This window comes from Aotus nancymaae, unplaced genomic scaffold (assembly GCF_030222135.1).
Source record: "Aotus nancymaae isolate 86718 unplaced genomic scaffold, 86718_ANA_hifiasm-v0.15.2.pri h1tg000079l, whole genome shotgun sequence".
NCBI lineage: Eukaryota > Metazoa > Chordata > Mammalia > Primates > Aotidae > Aotus > Aotus nancymaae.
In genome coordinates, this window is record NW_026988494.1 from 3,538,143 (window position 1) to 3,552,758 (window position 14,616).

At 38.8% G+C, this 14,616-nt stretch overlaps 1 protein-coding gene across 5 annotated transcripts in view; it reads right to left on the reverse strand.

The window, feature by feature from the left end:
* Positions 1-14,616, reverse strand: part of UNC5D (unc-5 netrin receptor D) — a 241,832-nt gene that overhangs the window by 32,174 nt on the left and 195,042 nt on the right. For all 5 annotated transcript variants that reach the window (XM_064368648.1, XM_064368645.1, XM_064368647.1 and 2 more), the window contains 3 exons: positions 14,384-14,552; positions 11,900-12,127; positions 3,662-3,811 (listed from right to left, as the gene is read on the reverse strand). In XM_064368648.1, coding sequence (XP_064224718.1) covers positions 3,662-3,811; positions 11,900-12,127; positions 14,384-14,552 — 547 coding nt within the window. The remainder of the gene's footprint in view (positions 1-3,661; positions 3,812-11,899; positions 12,128-14,383; positions 14,553-14,616) is intronic.

Consider the following 14,616-nt stretch of genomic DNA (forward strand, 5'->3'; position numbering starts at 1 on the left):
AGCATTCAACAAAACATTTTAAAATAATAGAATTAGAAGCACTGTGATTAGTGTGTTTTCAGGGCAATCATCTTCACTCTCATTTATTCAAAAAACAAAAAAATCACCAACAAGCTTGCTGAGCTGAGAGGAATTATGTGGAAAGTAATATGGGAGGAGAAAGTGTAGCAAAGTTATGGGTGTTTAAAGAATTCCGGAAATGTTTTCATTTTGACTCCTATTATAATTAGGTTCCTAGCAGATGGAGAGAATGTAAATCATATCTTAGCAGGAGATAGACACTGGGTTCTTCAAGATACACAGCATGTTGGAAAGATAGCTGCTTTTACCCTAGGGAGGTGACAACTTGACTTTGTGTTTTGTTGGCTTTTAAAAATAAATTAATAATTTATTGTATTATGTTTATTATGGCTTCCCTACCCTACAGCCTGCAAGGAATAAAGGAAAGTGATTTAGGAGCCCTCAGGTCCCGGCAAGGAATAAAAGGAATTGATTTAGGTGCTCTCAGGTCCCAGTAACCTATTGAAAGTAGAATTATTTACCTCCCAGAGGAGGGTTGCTAATCTACAGATGGGAAAAGTACATGGCCCTAATCGTGGTAGAGTCTTAGGTACTGACAAGAAAATGGGGAATAATGAATTGTTTACTTGGGGAGACTAGCACTGTGGGCGTCAGGTTTGTCTGAACTAAGGTCAGTGGCTGCTACCATAATGAGATCTCAGAAGAGCTGACATAGCCTTTCCGACTTCTCACCCAACATACCTGGCTTCATAAGCAATGACATCCATAAACTAATCCTCCAGAACCTAAATCAACAAGATTTAAAATCTAGTTGGTCCTTCAATGTACAAGCTCTCATGGCATACCTCTGGGCCCAACCTTGAACTCACACCATTCTAAAAACATTTCTCATGAAGTTTGTTGGTGTCGGATAGGGAAAATATTATATGCACTGGGTATCTCCCCAGCTTGTACCTTTCTGGGAAATTCCACCTTTCCCAGAAGAAAACAGGAAAGTTTCCTAGTAGAGTAGGGTTTGGGTACCAATTGGTAATATGTTGGCTCCCAGATTCCCGAGTTGAAATGAGAGAAAGGGAGATTCATCAATTGAAGGAGAGACCTATAAACAATGTCAGGATGATTTTCTATCTTCACAATAGCTCTCTGGGATAGCAAGAAACAGGCCCTGTTAGTTCCTAACCACTAAGCCCTAATGAGAAGCCATTCTCTATTATCCACGCCAAGTTTGTCAGTGCACATGATGTTCTACATGAGGTTCAAGCAGGCTGAACACAAACCCTCCCCTAAGTGCTTGCATCTAATGCCCAGAGCAAACACAGCATGGCCATTAAGCCAAGCACAATATGCATTCACACAAGCTGAGGGATTTCAATGATGATGAGGGGCAAGAAAATTGGTGGTAGGGGTGGTGAAGAGAAAGGAGGAATAGAGCGGAAAGCCATTTGGGGTAAGAAAAATGAAGTGGAAATGAAAACTCAGTGGCAAGCCTCCTGATGCAGAGAAAATTAAATTGTTTCTCAGCCTTCCAAGACTCTTCGAAATTATGCTCAATTACAAAAGGCAAATATTTATACATGTTCACAACTTCCATGTAATCCAACCCATCCCAGCACTAAAGCTTGCTGGGTTTCCTTGAAAGCCAATGTCCTCTGGCTTTGGCTGGTCCTGTTATACCCTCTGAGGTCAGTAAACTCTTAGACCCCTAAGCCTCTTCTTCCTGGGGCTCTCTTCAGTATCAGTGGTGTCAGAATTATTGTTTAAGTGATGCTGCAAGATAGTGGTTCTTTCATCTGATTTTTTGTCTCCCAGCATTAAACTTAATAGTTCACTTTGGACTGAGTCACTTGTATCACATCCAGTGAAATGAGGCCCTTATAACCTATAAAGATTAATACAGAGGAATTTGCATGACTATCAGGGCTTGTTTTAACAATACTCTGAAGTTCAATGGACTAGGATCTTTGAATACTGCTTACTGGGAAGCAAAGATAGCTATACCTTGAATGTCATAAACAATATATGTATTCATAGAAAACTTCTCTCCATAGAAAAAATGTGTTGAATATTCCCCTGGCCCCCACCCCCAAAAAATGTTCAGAGCCATGAGAGATGGTTGTGCTGCTTTGAATGCACTAAAACTGGACAGACAGGCAATTCCTCAGGTAATTAATAAGTCTAAAAAGTCCATAGAAAAATGTATCCCTGTCCAGTTTAAAAATCCTGAATTTTAGAAAATGAATGGTCGTTGGTTCAATTTTTTCTAACCATCATGATGCAGTCAAGGCTTCTTTGTGACTAGGCTTCTTCCCATTCTGACAAGCTGGTATACCTGTGTATAGTTTGTAAAAATTGAATGCTTCAAGGATGGAAGGTTACAAAACCCACAGGATTCTATACATTATGCTTATGGGCAAAACAAAAAAGCCTGAAATCATTCTGTGATTCTAGATCAATGTGGGTCCAGCAGAAGCTTTTCCGGAGTTAAGCAACTATCCTGTCCTTAAGCACTTGAAGCACAGATGACTGGCTTCAGAAACTATGGTAGGCTAGCTAGCTGCTTACTTTAATACGTATCACTGGGAATTTTCATAGACTTCAGTGGCAGGATCGCAAGTTTATAAGAGATCTTTTAATGCTAAGCATGTACTTGCAATAACTAAATAGGATCCAAAGAGATTCTGAGTCTCCCCAAAATGTTTAAAAAAATCTCTAATAGGAGACATGTGTACAATAATAAGTATCTTTAGATATTTATAAAAAGGATTCTTAAGAAAGGCATGTTCTGGCCAGGTGTGGTGGCTCATATCTGTAATCCCAGCACTTTGGGATGCTGAGGTGGGTGGATCACCTGAGGTCAGGAGTTCAAGACTAGTCTGGCCAACATGGTGAAACCCCATCTTTAGTAAAAAAAAAAAATATAAAAATTAGCCAGGCATGGTGGCAGGCACCTGTAATCCCAGCTACTAGGAAGGCTGAGGCAGGAGAATCACTTGAACCTGGGAGGCAGAGGTTGCAATGAGCCGAGATCGCACCATTGCACTCCGGCCTGGGCCAACAGCGACTCCATCTCAAAAAAGAAAGACATGTTTTTTCTTTGCTTTTCAATTTTTTAAATTTCTTCTTCCCATCTTGCCTAATTCATTTGGCAGCAAGTGTACTTCATACACAAAAGACAAAATCTCTTACTTTCACCTGACTAGCCATAGCTCTCTACAACTCAAAATCATCACCCTTAAAAAGTTTCTCACTGACATTGTTTATTCATTGCTGAATATGATTAAAATGCTGTCTCATAATGAACTTATTTTAATAAAAGCAAACCAACCCACAAACCTGGCTCTATGTTGCTAAATTGGCATCTTCAACCTATATTGAGCAATGATTCCAACAGAAGAGAGAAGAAATGTCATCTCACCTAATGTGCAAGCACCTTTCTTCCCACCTGTTAGAATGCTGTGAATTTATGACAATATGCTTCATTCCCTGAGTGTAGCCCAAACTGTTACTTTTCTGTGACAGTTTTGAGATGAAATCCATTCTTTAAAGGAAGAGGAAAATCAAGCTGACCCTTGCCGGGATCTGTGACATGCTTGCTGGTTAAAGCAAAGCTGTTTCTGTTAGAAATCTATTTGGCCAGTACCTGGCAGGCAGTGAATGGTTTAATTCTCCAGAGGAATGGGGGAATATCAAGGACAGAGATCTGAAGACTAAAGGTATTCCCTTTGAAATGCAGCAACTTTGGTTCTTCCAGGAGCTGTCCACCTTGATGCCTTTCATCTGAAACCACTTCCTATAGGAGAAGAAAAAGAAAAGAGGATCAATAATGAAACATCCCACTGCTTATTTATTTCCTGTCTAGGGATATGCACATTCACCACCATGTGTCTTCCACAAACGGACAGACAGTATAGGAGAAACATACTTCTTTACAGCTCCATAGTCCACAAAGTTCAGGACTAAGGATTAACCACTGCTGAGTGATAAGTATTTGGTTAGAAAGAGACAATTATTTTTTATTATTTGTGTTGCTTAGGATTTGAACCACACTGTGCCTTTGTTTAGAACTCAAAGACCTCCCCTGCCCACAAGCAAACTCTAATACTTCTGGGTTTCCACAACTGTAGGAATTTCACTCTGCTATGACCATAATCAAGGGATATATTCATGCTTAACCTGACACATCGTATTTTATACGAAGTAGAAACAGCCCCCCTCCACTCTGGTTCAATTTTTCTTCATGAATGCAGGCATTATATTTATTCTTTTGGCTTAAAATAAATGTTCCAGTGTGCATGTATCATATTTATTTGTAGTAATGTTTGTAAAAGTTATTATACCAAAAGGCCAAGGAAAAATAAGTTGTTTATCAAGTTAGCTGTAGCTCAGGAAAACAGAAATCAAATTCCCGAGGAAACACTCCTGTAGCTTTCACTGGAAAATCTTTATATAATACAATCTAATACAAACTTAATCCGCATACATTCTGTTGAGTAAACCATTTCATTGGTTCCAAATTTGTAGTGTTAGAATCACATTGGAGAGATGATATAAAAAACGGAATAACAAAACAAATACATATTCAGTGAAATGGTAACTGACTGTGTGGGGTTGAGGCTTCCAAAGTCCATTTTTGAAATCACGATTAATTGACATATTATTTCCTTGAAGAGCTAGGAGAAATTAAAAACTGAAATCCTTTATGTCTTATAATCCAGATTCTAAAAAAAAAAGGCTCTTAGAAAACAAATAGGTTTGTAAACACAATAAAACATACATTTCAATCATCAATGAGTAAAAACACCTTTACCAGTTATCTTAGCCGTCTCTTGTCCATAAGTAGAATGACAGTAACAAAAACATTTCTAATGAAGAAGAAGCCATCCAAGTTTTATCCTTCAGCTACACATGAACTATTAATAGGTTACTAGTATCTTTTTCCAGGACTAAATCAGTGGCATTTTCTCCAGCTCTTTGGTGGTGTTGGTGGGAAGGGTGTTTCTTGGGGCCAAAGCGTCTGTGGTAAACTAGCTGTGATAGTAGAAATGTTCTATATCTGTGTGGTCCATTATGGTACCCACTGGCTACAGTGGCTACTAAGTACCTGAAATGTGGCTAGAGCGACGAAGGAGCTGAATTTTTAATTTTAATTAAAGTTAAATATCCACGTGTGATTAGTAATGACCATGCTTGACAGTACAGTGCTAGGTAACTGATAATCTTGTGGATTTCAGAGTTGAACATGATAATGTGGTAGCCAATGTCTGGTGGGGGCTACAAGGAATGGAAGAAAAGAGGCACTATGGGAAGGATAGGAAATTAATTATAAATGCCTACTTGGGTGAGACATTAGGCAGTCTCTGCTCACTGGTTCCTTCTTTGAGATTTACTAAATTTCCATCAGAGTTATGTTGGAGCTGAACACTGGGTGTGTAGAAATGAAACAATCTCTGCCACCAAGAAATTTACAATATTGAGAAAGGGTCAGAACACTAGGCATTGATTCTAATATAGTATCTAACTATTACTGTACATGTATGCCCAGGAGGTTAAGGAAGACAGAAGGTGCCCCTGACCCAGATGGGAGGGGAGACCGGGAAAGGAGTCTGGGAATTATTAGAGGAGACAGTATTTGAGCCACATTTTGAAATAAGTGGAGGAACTGGCCACTTGGAAGGAGAGGACATTCCAGATGCTGAGGAGGACATTCACAGGCATGGTGGCTAGACAGAGCTGGGATGGAAGGTTGGGGTGGAAAGTGTGAGATTGGAGATGATGAAAATCTAGGGCAGAAAACAAATAATGAATTCTTACTTGCTATGCTAAGGACTTTGTATTTTATTTTTGAGTAATGTTGCTCCGGTTTAAAGGTGCATTAAAACTCTTTGAGTGACTTCACATACTCAAAAGAATACCAATTTCATAAACTGAAAATAGCAGCATAAAATTCTAATCACATTTCTGTGTGGTCTTGGGCAAATCATTTTCGTTAGACCTCAGTTCCTTACCTGAGTTTATAGCCAAACAAAATAATTAATATGGTAATATATTAACCTATATTAACCTCTTTTTGCAATTCTGGTGCAAGATTAGAAACAAGTACAAACAAGAAATGTGCTTATTAAGACCATATTAAAGTCATAGTATAACAGCAACTCTTCTAAGTGTACTTGAACTAGGCTCTCTCAAGTATACCCTTTTCTTTAAATTTAATTTTTTCTTAATGAATATGAAGTAGTCGTTACCAGGAAATGAAGTGACTTGGCCAAGATCATGTGTTACTTAGTGTAGTGCTAGACTATCTTGTTATTCAGAAACTACACAGAATTTTTCTATTTAGAAAATAATTTAAGATTTAGAGCACCAAGTACCTTATTTACAGATGAAAACTTGGAAGTCCCCTGAAGAAAGTTATTTGCCTAAAACCACATAGTTAATGGGAGAGCTGAGACTAGACCAGGGCAACTTGATCATGGTCCAGTGGTTTTTCTCTTAGATTTCCCTGTCTTTTCTTATTACTATGCTTGATATGTTTTTAAAGAGTCATGTGAAGTTCAGACTGTTATTAACTCTGTCCCATAAATAATTTTTCATCGGTGCAGGATATGTGTATAAGATGACATAAGTCCATCTATATTTGCCCTAGAATTAAATAATAGGTATCTGCTTATAATTATCATGGCAGAGTACCTTTTTAAAAGTTCTGCTCTAGGGCCTCAAATTTAAATACAGCATGATTTAATTTTTGCTCTTTTAGCTTACTCCTTAAATCTGCACATATTGAGCCAACAATGTACAATTAACACTGTCTTGTAATCTTGTACAAGATATTAAGCAATTATAGTTACTCTATAACAAAACAATTATTAAAATGAAAAAGCCCAGTAATGAACTAATAATTGTATTTATAAATTTGTAAAGGCACAATTGGCTTCAAAGTTAAATAAATAGACTCCTGAGTACTAGCTTTAGAATACTCTTCAAATACAGTGGATTGCACTTAACACAGAGTTCCCTGAGTCTATGGTATTATACTAGGGCTAGGCCTTGGTATTTATAAGTGTTTCTCGGATGATTCTGATGACCAGCCAGGTATAGACAACTCTGCTTAGCTAGTTCTGAATCACTCACATGGATGAATTGCCCCAAGAGTGAGGCTTGATATTCATTTGATTTTTCTGATCTGCCCTCTATATGACAAGGACCTCCTGTTAAATACCTCATTCCATTGTTAAACTGATAGTCTGAGTTAATGAAACTAGGAATTAGGGTCTGGCCAGTTTCTCGTATATAAAAGGCACCTGAAGGCTCTGGATGGTGGTTTTTCTCAGCATTCTACTCCATCATTTTACACTGGGGTTGCAAGTCATCCAGTTCTAGGAGCTGTGGCCAGGAAAAGCTTGTGCTTTGTGCCTCATTGAGCTCTTTATGTTGATTTAATCTGACAGGCAGCAATATTCAGGTGTGCGTCAAGGATACTAAAACAGGCAGGCTGAATTTACATATTTATGAGACAAAACTGTTTGAACTTACACACACACATACACACAAATTAGGTTGCTATGGTGTTTTCCTTTAAATGCTTTACATGAACAATATTTCCCAGGATTGCATTATTGATAAACACAAGAACTACATCTGGAGGAAATCCTTTGAAATTATATTCTAAATCCACGTTAATGCCAAGTAAGTAATGAGTACCAAGAGGTACTATATAGGAGTGCTGGGAACAATGGCAATGGAAAAAAATGCAATAAAACAAAACAAAACACACAAAAAAACCTAGTTTTTTTTTTTTCTATTTTCATTCTTAGGAAAGCAAGGAATTAAGCAGTTACCCTATCTTATCTATGTCAAGGTTTATCTGAGGGGTGTGTGTGTGTGTAATAAAAGGCAAAACCAGGTCTGAAAATGTTACTGCTTTGAAGATATATCACCATTTCCCAACCTTTGGTTTGAATTTATCAAAGGAGGCAATGTCAAACACACAAGCATAAAATGGCAGCCCTAATTATTACAGAAAAACAAAAGCAGGAAGGACAAGAAGTTATTTACTCATTGTCTTCTTACTCTTTCTTTCACCTACCTACAGGCAGGTGACGTTTTTATTTTTTAAAAACAGCAGATTTTTCAGAGATGGCTTTAGATGTGTTTATCAGAACAGATCTTCAGAAATCTGAAACTAATTATGTCTTAGCCAGGTATATGAGGTATTTTGTTTTTGTCAAAGAAATTGCTACTATTACTCAGATAAGCTATCCTGAGAGCAAATGAGACTCAAATCAAATAGCCCTGTATGGGGTACACGGAAAGAAAGGACTAAAAATAGAGAATGTCCCTATTTAGATATTGAAATTATCTCAAGGAATATTCTATGGGGAGCCCATTATATTGCCTGGTCCCCACCCAGTTCTGAGAGGACAGGTGGAGTTGAGTCTCTACACGTTCCTACACGTTCCTTCTCGCAAGGTCTTCCAGGGAGAGGGGAGGCATTTAAGTGTTTTATGGGATACAGTCTCCCAGTGAGACATGAATGAAATGAAAGATGCAACCATGCACTTGACCCCAGCTTCCTTGTGGTTAAGAGGACAGCTAGTTAGAGTTGGGCACATATCTGTTATCATTCTTTGAGATATGAAAGATGCACTGCAGTAAATACAGTAGCTGTCACAACCATGCTCACATTGATTTCCTAATTACAACAAACATGTCATTATAAGGGTGGTTGAAGCATATTCCAGGGTGGGCAATTTCTGCAGAAATGCTCCACAAAAAACGACTTAATGATTGATTGTGATTAAGAAGTCAGGGTTCTTTGAGGGTTGCAGAAAATGTTATTACCATATACTATATTATTTTCAGCTTACGCCTCACAGAAGATGGGAGAGCTAAATAGTAATTTTTGAGGTCTTTTAGGGGTTCAAAAAAGGAACTGTTTTTAAGACTTTCCTAAAATAGAACTGTTTTAATGGGTTCTAATTTCCTCCTCTAACTCAATATCACATATGAAACCATCACAATATGAAACAAATTATTTGGGATATGCAGGTGATCAAAATAAAACTAGGCAGAAGACCCTGAACACATTCACTTAGCAAAGTAAAAATCCAGAAAGCAAGACAGTTTCAGAAACTAAGACTGAGGAGTAAATGGCTGTTTCCTATACTAGGAAGTCACAGTTCAGAAAAGCCACAAGTTTCATTTTAATCCATATGTGGGCCAGAAAACTTATCCAAGCAAGGTTGATGATCTTTCAAAATCCCAGAGGGGATACATGGCCTTTCTGCTCATGACAGCTGTCATATACATCCTGTCAATAACAAGCACAACCAAACGCAGCTTTAAAATCGGTTTTATTTGCTATAATAGGAGAGAGAAAGAATCACTGGAGGTAAAAAATATTTCTATGGAAAAACAGTTCTCTGAAGCGAAATTAAAGAGTTTTATTAATTTAAGAAATACCTCTCTATGATGAAATACATTTGGATTCAATTAGAGGGAGAACAACATTCTCCCTAGTACTGACTAAAAAGATTCTACTACCAACCAGAAATGAATAGCGGTTTGAAAAGCTATGTTTAGGGTGTCTTCATGACGTCCACAGTAATTTATACTCATCTGTGAACAGTAGAGCCATGGTAGAATATGGTCGCAATGAACAGAGATGAAAATAGATGATCTGAAAGTCACTGAGAAAAAGCTCTTTAAGTACACGTCTATCTCACTGCTGTATACATCAGCAGGGAGACCATTATTCAAAGAAAACTCCAAACTGGTTATGGGGGCTGACTTCCAAGGCAGTTGTGTGAACAGCTCCACACAGGCACAGTAGTCAGCAGTGGGTTATCTATATCAGCCAGGAGATTGGAAATCTTCCGTGATGCTCCATGGTTACTCCAGTTTACTCAGCCTTTAAAATGTGGCTGAATTGCTAAACACTCAACTTGAGACATGGTGCGTTTTACAACTGGTTAGTGATAGTAGTGACTCCAAGATGAATCCTCTATTTGAGATATTTATTCTTTATTTTTGCTTTCTGAATATCTGTTAAATATTTTCTTTTGGAGCAATCTTTTTACTAGGTGGTGGGGAGTGCAGAGGAAAAGTATTAAATGACAATTGTGGGAGGAAGTTTAGCTACTTCCACTGAAGTGTCTAATTCCACAAAATGGCACACCTCTGAAAGAAGCCCCTTATGTGAGCAGCCAAAGATGAAGCATGCCCTTCACAATGACCTGTGCTACTTAAGAGATACTCAGGGGTGGTTTGGGAACACAGGCTGGCACTACGTCACTTTTACTGGCTTATTGTTCAGGAGTGAAGTCATGGTATTTTTTTCTACTGGTAAACATGAGTTTTCTAGTTAAGTGTCTTGAAATCTAGTTACTGAGAAAATGCTCTGCATAATGGACTTAATGACCCCAAACTGAAATAGCAGGGATCTGGAATGAGGTGTGTCAGGAGAGCTGTGCTATTTATGTATGGGCAGAGCTAACACAGGCGGTTCTACATCATCCTTGTTGCTATTAATAAACGTGCAGTCTTCCTGAGTAGCCAAATTAAAATGAATCTTACATGATTAAAAGTACCAAAAATGGAAAGGAACCTTGAACCATCTCTGCCCTAGTAGCCCTGATAATTAATAGACTATATGTCCGGGAGATAAAATGACTGCCTGGTGATAGGTATGATTTATAATTGTCGTTCCCTAACTACAACCTTCAGTTGATTCAAGCAATTTTCTCACTGCCCTCTGCACATCAAATAACTCTCTTTGTTCCTGTGGCTCATGCTACTTTTTTCTCTTGATGTCGTATTCCTTTCTGTTATGTTCCTAAATCGCATTCCTCCATGAAAATCTGTAAAAGGGTTCTCAAAAACTCTTCTCCATTTGTGTCTCTGTTTGCTGAATTCTGACTACATTTCTGGTCGGTTGCATAATTTAGTACACGGCGTTCTGCACATGTGTTAGTTTAGCTCTTCTCTATTCTTGAATGCCAAGTACCCCAAACCCTCTTATATTGCTGACCACACAGTAACACAGCTTTTGCTTCAATCCCAGTCAAACCAGTGGAGAAACTGCCACTGCGAAATTATAACAGAAAATTATTGCAGTGAAAGAGATGTGACCTAACCAACTTCACCTTGCTCCTAGGCCACCTCCAAGCTGTCCTTGTTTGTTCCTGTGTATAGGCACTTTGGGAGGAACTTAGCTTATATTATAATTTAACTTTGAAACAATCCCCCTTCCTGCCTGGAGACTACACTGCCTTTGTAGGACTAACAAATCAGCCACAAGATTAGAAATTATGCTTTGGAAATCTTGCGGCTGGAGGCTGCAAGATTCTGACACTCTCCAAATTGCTCCTGGGGATAACATCACTATTGTAAATCCTAAAATCAGTGCTTGAGATATTTTGCATGCCCTGTGCATGAATCAGTAGGCACCACCCCGATGAATAAACTGGCTCATCTACCTTGTAGCTCCAACCCAGGAACTGACTCAGTGCAAGAAGACAGCTTAGACTCCCTGAGACTTCATATCCAATGTAACCAGTCAGCATTTCCAATCATTAGCCCCTCCCCACCAAATTATCCTTCAAAACAATGATCCGTGAATTCTTGGGGAGACTGGTTTGAGTAATAATAATACTCCAGTCTCCAGCACAGCTGGCTCTGTATGCATAACTCTTTATTGCAATTCTCCTGTCTTGATAAATTGGCTCTGTCTAGGCAGCGGGCAAGGTGAACCCATTGGGTAGTTACAGTGGCTTGGGTTCATTTTCCAGACACTCAATAATAGAATTTTCAATGATACTGATCTTTTGGAAAACCCACACTTTCATGACACCAAAAGAAAATTATTAAAACAAAGGCTGACCTGAAATGCACAAGGGGTATTGTCCACACAGTAAACTCTCAAGTTGTAATCCAGGGAGTTACAGGACATGCAGCCAAAAACTGCCACCTTCAGTTGCTTCACAGCACAGTCTGTTATTGGCTCTCCCGTGAGTGCATAGGTCCCAAAGCTGTCTAGGAGCACGTGACATGCAAAGGGGTCCAAAAGGCAGTAACAGGATGTGGATTCATCCTCCACTGACATCACTTCCTGTTGGGAAAGGTATGTTTATTTTCTCATTTGGAAATAAGATGTGATTTAACCATTATATTGTCATATCACAAATAAATAAACACACAAATATAAACATTTTTTTCAGAATATTCCTATTGTCCCAATTTTCCTGATGTTAACTGTTCCTTTTCTATCAAAATAACTGCTGACACTAAGAACTCAAGAAATGGGCCCAGCGCAGTAGCTCACACCTGTAATTGTAGCACTTTGGGAGGCTGAGGCAGGCAGATCATCTGAGGTCAGGAGTTCAAGACCAGCCTGGCTAAAATGATGAAACTCTGTCTCTACTATCAAAAATTAGCCGGGTGTGGTAGCATAGGCCTGTAATCCCAGCTATGTGATGGACTGAGGCAGGAGAATTGCTTGAACCTGGAAGGCAGAGGCTGCAGTGAGCTGAGATTGTACCACTCCACTCCAGCCTTGGTGATGGAGGGAAACTAATTAAAAAAAAAAAAATCCCTAAAGAAATGGTTATGTTCAGTGTGTTGGAATCTCTACTTCATTGGTCGTAATAAGAAAAATCACTTTGAAAGTTCTATTTCTGGCTTATTCAATGTTGAGTTTTAAAAATCTTAAACCTTACCATCAATGATCAAACTTTTTTTTTTTTAAACAAACGTCTATTTCTTAAAACTCTTTAAATATCCTCAAGGTAATATTTATTTTCCCTAAAATATTTTATCCCCTTTCATCCCACTGAAATCATTTATAAGTGACCACTAGATACGTGAACTGGGTAAGATGTACTAGAATATTTCACCCTCCCTGATAAGGACTTCAGTATGTGTGACTAGTTTGATAGAGGATAACTATAATACCCCCTGTGTATAAGAGATTGTGAGAAAGTGCTGAGAAGAAAAACTAAAGTGGCAAAAATCAAAGCAACGCCAAACATAATGGGAAGGGGACTAAAACATGGCCCTTAAATAAACCGATAGAATTTCATGTCCCAGGAAACCCAATTGTGGTTGCATTAGGACTCACTAAATAGCAGAATGCATTCTGGAACAAAGAAAATAGTTTCAAGACACCAGTTGGCAGGGTAAAAGTAATTCATTGCAGCAACTGGGAATTTTCTTCTCCTAAATAAACATGATTTTCGGCCGGGTGCTGTGGCTCACGCCTATAGTCCCAGCACTTTGGGTAGGCCGAGGCAGGTGGATCACGAGGTCAAGAGACTGAGACCATCCTGGTCAACATGGTGAAACCCCATCTCTACTAAAAATTAGCTGGGCATGGTGGCGTGCTCCTGTAGTCCCAGCTACTAGGGAGACTGAGGCAGGAGAATCGCTTGAACCCAGGAGGCGGAGGTTGCGGTGAGCCGAGATCGTGCCACTGCACTCCAGCCTGGGTAACAAGAGCGAAACTCCATCTCAAATAAATAAATAAATTAATAAATAAATAAGAAACATGATTTTCCTTTTACTTCTTTGGCCTGAAGTACCTCCTGGGAGCCAGGACCCCAGGACTGTCTGGAACAGGTCACTGTGTTCCAACAAGATAATTCTGCTTTGATACAAACTGACTTCAGATGGACACAAGGAAGCACTATCAGGCAGATGAATCAGAGCTTTCACTTAAAATAGTAATTCAACTGCAATCTGTCTTTGCTGTGACTGTCTCCCTTGTTGTTCATGTCCTATTAGGTATCCTCATTTTCTTTCCGTGTCTCATACGTACCCCTTCTGTATGCATTCATACACACAAGGAAACAGACACTGATGATAATTTTCAATGCATTTGTTAACTAAAAAAATATATTAAGCACTAAATGTGTTCCTGATTAAACATAGATGCCTTCTAATTCCCAGGATGGAAAAAAAAAGATATAGTTATTTCCTTTCTGAACACAGACTGCCTGCCCTGAACCTCCTCCTTAACTCCACAGAGGCCACAGAATAATGTCCATTCAGACAGGGACAAGGCAAAGGAGGAAGTGAAGGGGGTTAATGAGCAGGTATGTAAGTGGAGATGATTATGTGGGTAATTACAACTATATTCTAAAACCAAACAAGAAAGCTTTGGATTATCTCTTGCTTCTCTTTTCTGTTATCTTGGAAAACAAAACAAAACAAAACTAACCAAAATGTTTAGGCTATTATAAAACACTTGCCACTAACCCTTTGCCAAACAAAGAAATGCTGATTTGTGGTGTTCTAATGTTAAAGTTAAATCAATTCCATAGGTGGAAGTGAAATCCCATTGTTTAAAAAAGGAAGTAAAGGGTCTCACCTCCCATTTGCCCTGCTGTGTCCTCTTCTTTAAATGGATATTCCAGTGCTCAGAACTGACATCTGCACAGTGTGGGATGGTCAATGCAAAGGGAGTGGTGACGATCATGTCTGGAGGACCACAGGTGACTTCAGGACTCAGGAGCACCTCAGAGCCATCTGACTGGAGGCTTCACAGTAGAAAAAAGGATAAAAGAGAGAAGTAGGTAGAGGAGGGGGCATATTTGAATGAGA